We start from the raw sequence: 10,989 nt of genomic DNA, 5'->3' as shown, positions 1-10,989 counted from the left end.
GATAGCAGGTGCCATCGAAAATTCACCGATATGGGCCACACTCTACATAAGGCCCACCAAGCGGACTAGAGCGTCCTGAAGCACTAGAGTGGCTATGAATCCCTCTGGGACCTGAGTTGGTCCGACAGGTGCGGTTTGAGTTGGGACCTCCTCCTCATGATCAATCTGAGGCTCCACTGCAGGTGCTGCTGGTCGAGCTCTAGGATGAGCTCTGCCTCTAGCTCGGCCTCTGCCCCTAGTAGTAGCTGCAGCAGGGGGCTCCGGCTCCTGCCCGGCTGTAGATTTTGTACGTGTATTCACCATCCGCGAGAGATAAAAAATGGAATGATTCAAAAATCAATGATAGAACAAAATTGCACGATAGGGAAAGAAAGAAGTGATATTTTCCTAAAACTCCATAGCCTTTGGAAGATAAGTACAGACGTCTCAGTACCGATCCTCCAGACTCTACTAAGCTTGCTCATGACTCGTGAGATCTAGGCAACCTAGTGCTTTGATACTAACTTGTCACGGCCCGGAATTCTCTCCCTCGGGACCGTGATGGCCCCTAACATCTACTTGGTAAGCAACCCGACGTGAACAGAAAATTTACTGATTTTAATAATTTATGACAAGATATTAATAATGAAAACTATATAAGTTCAATGCATAGTATAATAATACTGAATTGTGAGTCTAAACATAACCCAGAAATTGGTGTCACAAGTACATGAATATCTAGAGTGCTACAAACATGGTCTGAATAAAATATACTATTTTGAAACTCAGAAAAACAGTAAAGATAGAAGGGAAAGGGGACTTCAAGGCTGCGAACGCTGTGCAACTGTACCTCATGTCTCCGTCTCCGTCAACAACTGGATCCGAGCAAAAGCTACTAAATGCCGCTAGCACCCACTCTGGTATCTACACAAGAAATGCTGAGTGTAGTATGAGTACAACCGACCCCATATAATCTGTAAGTGCCACGCCTAACCTCGACGAACTAGTGACGAGGCTAAAGCGGGCCACTTACAATAACATGTACACAGTAATAATAATAATAATAATAATAATAATAATAATAATAATAATAATAATAATAATAATAATAATAATAATAATAATAATAATAATAATAATAATAATAATAATAATAATAATAATAATAATAATAATAATAATAATAATAATAATAATAATAATAATAATAATAATAATAATAATAATAATAATAATAATAATAATAATAATAATAATAATAATAATAATAATAATAATAATAATAATAATAATAATAATAATAATAATAATAATAATAATAATAATAATAATAATAATAATAATAATAATAATAATAATAATAATAATAATAATAATAATAATAATAATAATAATAATAATAATAATAATAATAATAATAATAATAATAATAATAATAATAATAATAATAATAATAATAATAATAATAATAATAATAATAATAATAATAATAATAATAATAATAATAATAATAATAATAATAATAATAATAATAATAATAATAATAATAATAATAATAATAATAATAATAATAATAATAATAATAATAATAATAATAATAATAATAATAATAATAATAATAATAATAATAATAATAATAATAATAATAATAATAATAATAATAATAATAATAATAATAATAATAATAATAATAATAATAATAATAATAATAATAATAATAATAATAATACTAATAATAACAGGGAGAAAACATGAAATGAAAGTATAGCAATTAATTTATGACAATGAACTCAAACCTCACTATTAGAAATCCCAGAATAACAAACCTCGTAATTTCATATAAAAATGCTAAAACTAACACAACAACAACAAGTACAATACACACAATCTGTTGCGGTGTGCAACCCGATCCCACCATAACATTCTTTATCAATATCAAGTATAACGTAAATAATATGTTGCGTTCGCGAAGGACCTGGCGCGATCGCGAAGTACTACGGCCCAACTGGCCTTCGCATTCGCAAGATGTTCTTCGCGTTCGTGATGGCCCTTCCCCCGACATTCGCGTCCGTGACCCAAGGTAGCGTTCGTGTAGAACACCCAACAAACGCCCTCCCACACCCATTACCCATCGCGTTTGCGTGGTTTTGGTCACGTTCGCGAAGGGTAAGCCCCACCGCTGCTTCGTGTTCGCGACCTCAACCTCGCGTTCGCGTAGGAGAAATCCACCCCAGCCCAAGTTGTCCTTCACGATCGCGAGAGTGGCTTCGCGATCGCAAAGAACAAAGCACTAGAAACCAATGAAAACCAGCAATCTCTTAAGTCCGAAATGGTCCGTAGCCTATCCAAAACTCACCCGAGTACCTCGGGCTCTAAATAAAACATGCACACAAGTGTAATAACATCATACAAACTCTCTCGCGCTATCAAAATACTAAAATAACAGCTAGAACAACAAATCGAACATCAAAATGTATGAAATTTTCAATAAAAGTCAAGAACATTCAAATTTCAACCGGATGTCCGAATCACGCCAAATCAACTCCATTTTGCACCAAATTTTGCAGACAAGTCATAAATAGTAAAATGGACCTATACCAAATTCCGTAATCGAAATCCGAATCCGATAGCAACAAAGTTAACTTAGGAATTTTTTAAACCTTAAAAGTACTAATTTTCAACAAATCACGTTAAATAAAGTTAGGGACTTCCGAATTCAACTCCGCGCATATGCCCAAGTCCCAAATTATGACACGGACCCACTCAGGCCGTCAAAATAGTGATCCGGATCCGTTTACACAAAATATTGACCGTAGTCAACCCAAGTCATTTTAAAGGCAAAAATTCACATTTTCTTCATTTTTTCAAGTAAAGACTTTTCGGAACAAGACATGGACTGCGCACGCAAATTGCGGAACGCTAAACGGAGCTAGTCGAGGTCTCGAAACACGAAAATAAAGGCTAAAACTCAAAATGACCTATCGGGTCATCACATTTACTTCTCTTCATTTTCTTTTCACACCGTACTTTAAAAAACCAACATCATGGGTGAGTTATGCAGATTAGCAAAAGAGATGTGACATTTGACCTGACCTCTACATCAAGATTAGAAGAACTGAATCTTACGACAAAAAAGAAATCTGGTATGTGTTGTATACTACACAAAACAGTCAAAATTATGTGGGGTGTTCTATACTACACAAAACAGTTCTTATTGGAAAAAGAAAATCAGCTTACACAGAAGTTAGCCTTCTTATAATTTATTCTTAACCTTTTCTATTCACAATAAATTGGTTTGAAATCTTTATTTAAAGCGTATCACATGTTTAGTAGAGGTAATTCTTCAGTTCACAATAAATGAATGCCTAAAAAGCATATATCACATGTCATGTAGGTCAATTTAACAGCTCTAATGATCTTTTAAAGGAAAGATCATCGATTATCCTTCAAGACTTGAAATATCCTTTGCCTTATGAAGAGGGTTGATCAATGGCATACTATACGAGTTCCATTTAAAGAAATTTTTGATGGAAACAAAGATAAATTTATAAAATTGTAAGTAATTGTTATAGCATTACAGAGGATAGAGTGGTCCTTCTTGGAAATATAGTTTTCCCGTTAAACATCAATATCTAATATAGTAGCGTTGCATAGGGTGACCCTTTTATAAAATTTTGATGGGACAACATGTATCAGAAACGTTAATGGAAGAAACAAAAAAGATATGTGGCTCATAGAAAAAAACGAGCAGTTTACTGAAGGAATTTTACTTATAAATAGAGCTGGATGAACTCATACCAGCTCACTCACCTCTGCTTCTACAGTCTACTCATAAGCATTGTTTGCTTTCTTCCTCTGAAATCTCCTTTCTTTTTCTTTACTTATCTCAGTCCTTTTAAGAAGAGCAAGGTTCTTGATAACATCATTCAATCCCTTTTAATTTGCATGATGGCTTTAACCTTTCTGTTGGCTTTGCTAGCAGTACTGTGTACATCTACTACTCTCGGCGTATATGATAGTCAATACGTCAATATCACGATACTCCATAGCGCCACTACCGAAGGCGCAGGTAATTTTTACTTGGCTACATTCTTCCTGAAGTTGTAACAGAAAAGAGAATCACATGCATGCAGACTTGTTTACTAGTACTATTTATTTTTATTTTTGAGCCAACTGCAGTATGCCTAGATGGAAGTCCACCAGCATATCATCTGGATATGGGACATGGTAGCGGACTTCGCAGTTGGATTATCGTCATGGATGTTAGTTACTACTTAGTTCTTCTTATTAATTTACTTTTCATATTTAACATTACTAAGTTCACCAGATTATAGCATCATTATGCTTTGCTTACGCTGGAAAAAATTCATTTATTTAGGGAGGCGCTTGGTGTCAAAGTATCCCAGATTGCCTTAGTCGTTCAACTACCAATTTAGGTTCTTCCAAGCAGATGAAGAATGTATCTTGGTTTGCTGGGGTACTTGATCATCATCCCCAAAATAATCCAGGTGAAGATTGCTTTGTTCTTGTCTTTTTGTATGCATAATTATTACCCACTTCTTCTAACTGCAAAAATTGTTAGAGTTTTACAACTGGAATAGGGTGAGGGTGAAGTATTGCGATGGTTCATCTTTCACTGGTGACGTTGAACAAGTTGACCTTGTAAGTAATGCTACATTTGTGTTTTGGCGATTAAATCACTGATTTGGCGATTAATAATTTATCCGGCAACTTTTTTTTTTTTTTTTTTTTGATTGGGAATGCCAAATCTACATTAGGACAACAAGCTGTTTTTTAGAGGGGCAAGAATATTTAACGCCATCATGGAAGATTTAGGGAGCAAAGGAATGCAATATGCTGAAAATGTAAGAATATCCTATTGATCAATTACTCTCTGACCTGGCTTCATATTCATAATTACAAGCCACGTACTACCTTATTATGCATTTCTCTTCTTCTTTTTATTTTTATTTTCTAGTTGGCTAAATATTTTAAAAACTGCAATTTTAGGCAATTTTGAGCGGAGTTTCAGCAGGAGGGTTGTCTACAATCTTGAACTGCGACAAGTTCAAATCCCTCATGCCGACTGATGCCAAAGTTAAGTGCGTCGCAGATGCAGGATTCTTCATTAACGGGTGAGGTTATCTTTCTATCCATTAAGTGATCTAATCACTCAAGAAAATGATGTCCATTGATTTTATTAGTGACTATATCATTGGAACTCAAGCGTTTCATGATTTGTATATGCAGGCAGACTATTTCTGGTACTTCAGATATTCAAGAAATGTATCAGAGAGTTGTTACATTACATGTGAATTCGATCATCCTTTTATTTTAGTATGATAATATAATATATGCTTAACAAGTAGATTCGAGTTAGATTCTTTCTTTATAATGCTTTTTTTTTTTTCCTCTCGTTTATCGGCTAAGAATTTGCCTCTATCTTGTACGTCTGCAATGGAACCAAGTCTGGTAATTAAGAGTTTAAGTTTTTTTTGTAAAAAAACCCTTCTTTTCTTCTGCTATATAAATGTTGCTCTCTAACATTAGTTTTCCTAAATGATGGTGCAGTGCTTTTTCCCTCAAAATGTTGTTCCATATGTTCAGACTCCACTCTTTATAATTAATTCACACTATGACGCTTGGCAGGTCAAGGAGACAAATGCTAATTTCTCTCAGTTTCTTTGTTTCTTTAATTTCTATAAAATATAAAAGAAACTCATTCTGATGATCGAACAATAAATCCAGATTAAAAATATTTTGGTTCCTGAATACCTTGATCGTCAACATGTCTGGGATGATTGCAAGAAACAGATAAGTAACTGCATATTTAGCCAGCGGTTAATTATTCAAGGTTAGCACTTCTCTGGTGATTAATTAATGCATACTTTCAAATCACATATATATTCAAGGTTAGCACTTCTCTTTTGAATATATATAGTTTTTGGAGTGGAGTTCTTGAAGGTTTTCGAGGGACTAACCCCTTCTTTTACGAGGGGTTATTTTATCACGTCTTACCATTCTCATGGTGCAATTCTGTCGAAGAATTACTGGTTCAGTCCTACCTCTCCAAGATTACTTCATAAGGTACGTAATCTTTCATTTGTTTTGTGAATATAAAGTTTGAATATTTGACTTTATGTTTAATATATTTATAAGTTGTAAAAACACATTGTGTTGTAACATTAAAATCTGTGTAGACAATTGGTGAAGCTGTTGCGGATTGGTTCTTCGAGAGGGCAGGGTTTCAATACATAGACCCATATCCTTGTGCTAGAGATTGCAAACTGTAAGTTGGAGAACTTCTGTAACGAATAGGCTTGCCGATATTGTACCTGCCCCTTTATTTGGTGACACGGTTGTTGAGGAGTAGCTGACGGTTGGACATTGGAGTAAAGAAAGTTTATATGTTTTACAATAAGTCTTATTAGATTTTTAGTAGTTTCCAATTGTTCAGTTTAGCGCAAATTAACTTTTAATGTATTTCAATTTAGTCCGGTAGAGTAAGTTAGGGATTATAGAATCCAATGCTATGGAAGCTGTATTTAAGAAGAACAAGTGTACTGATTTCTGTTATTTAATTTGAATGAAAAATCTTATCTTCCTCTCTCTCAATTCTCTTTTTCCCTTTTTCTTCTTTCTTATGGTTGGTTTAGTAAATCTGATACTTCCAAAACAAGTTGTACAGATCCTAATAAATAGAGAGAGAAATTGATATGATTCAGATACTAATGCACCTTCATGTCAATAGAAAAATAAAATTCTACTGACATTTTTGGTATTTGGATAAATAAATCATCAATTAGTTTGGTCTCTTTTCCTTTTTGTGTATTTATTTCGATGAGGAATGGAAAGAGAAAAGCAAAAAGTATGTACTCCATCCGTTCATCTTTATTTATTCACTATACTAAAAATATATTTTTAATTTTACTTGTCCATTATACTAAATCAAGAGAAATACAATTTTTTTTTTGTTTTAGCCTTATTATTAACTACTCATCTCGAAATCATTTCTCAAGTCTTTTGAAAATGCTATCATTATTAAGAGTAAAATTACAAAATATATATTTCATTTAATGTTTAAAGGGCGTGAAAAGTATAAAGTAAATTAACGGACGAGTAGTTTCTAACCGGGACTAACTAATAAATGACGTAACTGCGCCAGAACTGCATTCCTTCCCACGTCGTTGCATTTGCCTCTAGTAGTTAATTTTTTAACTTAAAGTTCTCTTACTATAATTTATAAGTCTGTTTTCGAGTTTCCCATTCTAAAGATGTTAATTCTAAACATTGGTTTAGAAAATCAAGATAGTTCTACAATTTCAGTACCGGACTCAATGCAAGAGTCTGTTTAATTATAGACCATTATTTATTCGAAATAGTGTTAACTTTACCCTACATTTGGATTCCTTTAAATTGCAATCTTACAAAATCAACTGCTTTCGCTTCCTCGACATTTGACACGGCAACTCAGTGGGTAAGAAGCACAACATGGTTGAAGCTTCCTAATACATTAATGTTGTACCCTACTATATATCCAATTTTATCAATGACTTCTCAACAAATTATTTTATTTTTTCTAAGCAAAAAAGGGGAAGACCAATTTAGCTTAATTTCAAAAATCACACATCATGTCATCTTGTGTTTCGAAACCAAATTAGCTACATGTTAAAGACAAAATAGTATCTCTTAGATGTATAAGGTAAAATATGCTATGACACGTGGCCGTCCAAAAAAGGGACATGTGGAATCCAAGACGGGGGTGGCCAATGACCGAAGACAATTGTTTCGTTTGTCATCGAAAAGAATAACGCTCATAAAGATGTGATAAATGGTCTTCACCCGGTAGTATTTAATAGAGAACATTCCATGACATTAAGAGCAATTACCCGTTACAGGAAATTTTGATTTCGTTGTTGTGGTGCCCGAAAACTTTATTTCCGAAACTGTTGCTTCCGCTGTTTCGTCTACATCCCAATGCTAAGTATTGCATAATTCTTCGATTATTTTATTATTTTAGGATCAAATTAATTTATTTGTCTAGAAACCATGTATAAATTCAACTTTACCGTTTTATAAGTAAACAATTTGGCGCCAACCGTGGGGCCTAGACAGCCATATAATTAAATTGATCCTTGCCTTTTTACTAACGTGTTTTGATTATTTTGTCTTAGAAAAAATCATGAGAAATAGTAGATAACAGTGTTAACAATATGCACAACCTCGAGATTCGAGAGGATCAACCTCATTTCGAGGACTCAATCAGTGACACTCACAATGAGGGGAATGATGCCAGACCAGTGCATGACAGGCAATATCCTCGACATGTTCGGGAGACAACTCCCGATGATGTTGATGAGGAATCACTACTAAAAATTTGCTAAAAACCAACCAACTATTTCCGACCAACGTTGGTCAGTCAAAAAAAGCGACCAAAAACCGTCCAGGTTGGACGAAAACTGGGGAATAAAAACATTTATATTTTTTTTAAACTAAATATCGACCAACGTTGGTCGGTAAATTGGTCAACGAATTGACCCAGGTGGTCAGACAAGAAATTTTAATAATTATTTTATTATTTAAAATATTTTATAATATTTAAGAATTTATATTTAAAATTACCGACCAACGGTGGTCGTTTAATGTAGGGGAAGCATTTACCGACCAACTTTGGTCGGTAATTATTATTTTCTGCAAAATAACCGACCAAAGTTGGTCGGTTATTACGTCAACATTGATCAAACTTTCGAATTACTTTTATATTTACTATCTAAATAATATAAATATAATTCGTTAACACTTTTGTAATACAAATAATGAATACACTAACATATACTATATATAACATGCTATTTGTAAATTGATTCATCGACTTATAACTTACTTAGATGCATCGATGAATATTAAAAATAAAATATTTGACCTATATCGACTAATAGTAAAAATAAAATGTCTCGACTTATATCGATTAATCTAGCTATGCCATGTATTATTAGTGATGAATGAATGAAAAATAAAAGAATTAATACTAAACATCTTTGACTATATATATATATGGATCACAAATTAAATAAACGAAAGAAGATATTAGTATTAAGTAAACGAGTTAAATTAATAGGTCAAACATGGTCAAACTTTAAAAAGCTATATATATACACACTAACATATACTATAACAAGCTATATATATAGTTAAAGTATTACAGTGAAGTGTGTTTGTATGTGTGTGTATATATATATATATATATATATATAAGAACACGAAGCGCTAGGACCACAGGGTCGGGTTCTTTTAGGGATAGACTTGGGAAGATACTAATTAGTATATATACTTTATCATCAAATATATCTATTTGTAAATTGATTCATCGACTTATAACTTACTTAGATGTATCGATGAATATTAATCGATGATTCATCAAAACGTCTCGACCTATATATCGATTAATCTATGTCATGCATTATTAGTGATGAACGAATGAAAAAAGAAGTTATTAGCATCAATTACAATATAGTGTATGTGTGTGTGTGAGAAATTACTCACATACTTAATTATAACTTAGAAAATTTACTTAGATAGATGCTATTATAATTTATTAAAATTAAATAGTTAATATAATTATTTATAAAGATTATGCTTATAGTTTATAATTATTTATAATAATTACATAGTAAAATAAAATAAATGCTTGTAGTTTATAATATTTTTTTTATAGTTTATAATATTTTAAGAAAAAAAACACAAAAAAAAAAGAATTTAAATTTTTTTAAAAAATAATCTGACCAAAGTTGGTCGGTTTTTTGTCAAACGGTCAACACTTAATGTACCGACCAAAATTACCGACTAACTTTAGTTGGTAATTCTAAAATCAGAGAAGTGAAAAACGGGGGAAACCCCCATTTCTCTGAAATTTTTCCCTCTTCACTCAAAACCTTCCCCTCTCTCCTTCTCCCAGCCCTCGCCCTCGCCGTCCAGCCCTCACCCTCGCCGTCGCCGTCGCCGCTGCCACTGCCACTGCCGCCCCTCTCCTTCTCCATCTCCTAAAAATTCTAGATTTGAATTACAACCCATTTATTTATTATTTCTAGGTTTTGTTAATTAGTTATGAATTAGTTTCAATTGATTAGTGTTTCAATTATTTGAACATTGCATTTTATTGAGGATTAGGGTTTAGGTCTTGTTTTAATTAGTTTTGTTAATTAGTTTTATTAACTAATTAGTTTTGTTAATTAGTCAATTAGTTATGAATTAGTTTAGTTTAGGGTATGGGTTGAATTTCTTTAGTTTAGTTAGTTTATGTTTAAACTCGTAGGATATGAATTGAAATTTTAGTTTTTAGGATTTGTTCTTGTGAATTGAACTTTTAGGATATGAATTGAACTTTTAAGATATGAATTGGACCTTTTGGATATGAATTGAACTTTTAGGATATAAATTGGTGTAATTAGGAAAAAATAATTATCTTGAATTAACTAAAAAAGATATAATTAATTTATAATTGTAGAATAAATTAATTTATTCTTGTGAATCGAACTTTTAGGGTATGGGTTGAATTTCTTTAGTTTAGTTAGTTTATGTTTAAACTCGTAGGATATGAATTGAAATTTTAGTTTTTAGGATTTGTTCTTGTGAATTGAACTTTTAGGATATGAATTGAACTTTTAAGATATGAATTGGACCTTTTGGATATGAATTGAACTTTTAGGATATAAATTGGTGTAATTATAAAAAAATAATTATCTTGAATTAACTAAAAAAGATATAATTAATTTATAATTGTAGAATAAATTAATTTATTCTTGTGAATCGAACTTTTAGGGTATGGGTTGAATTTCTTTAGTTTAGTTAGTTTATGTTTAAACTCGTAGGATATGAATTGAAATTTTAGTTTTTAGGATTTGTTCTTGTGAATTGAACTTTTAGGATATGAATTGAACTTTTAAGATATGAATTGGACCTTCTGGATATGAATTGAACTTTTAGGATATAAATTGGTGTAATTAGAAAAGA

At 32.0% G+C, this 10,989-nt stretch overlaps 1 protein-coding gene across 1 annotated transcript; it reads left to right on the top strand.

The window, feature by feature from the left end:
- The first annotated feature begins 3,860 nt into the window (after positions 1–3,860).
- LOC104088717 (pectin acetylesterase 8-like) lies at positions 3,861–6,485 on the top strand. The gene is made up of 12 exons (XM_070181912.1): positions 3,861–4,048; positions 4,159–4,241; positions 4,358–4,487; positions 4,562–4,641; positions 4,758–4,844; positions 4,990–5,114; positions 5,230–5,291; positions 5,399–5,451; positions 5,551–5,628; positions 5,728–5,833; positions 5,921–6,066; positions 6,180–6,485. The coding sequence occupies exons 1-12, from the start codon at positions 3,925–3,927 to the stop codon at positions 6,270–6,272; spliced, it is 1,167 nt and encodes a 388-aa protein (XP_070038013.1). The 5' UTR covers positions 3,861–3,924; the 3' UTR covers positions 6,273–6,485.
- The last annotated feature ends 4,504 nt before the right edge of the window (positions 6,486–10,989 follow it).

Source organism: Nicotiana tomentosiformis, chromosome 8 (assembly GCF_000390325.3).
Source record: "Nicotiana tomentosiformis chromosome 8, ASM39032v3, whole genome shotgun sequence".
In the NCBI taxonomy this organism is placed as follows: Eukaryota; Viridiplantae; Streptophyta; class Magnoliopsida; order Solanales; family Solanaceae; genus Nicotiana; species Nicotiana tomentosiformis.
This window is presented reverse-complemented; position numbering and strand designations above follow the sequence as displayed.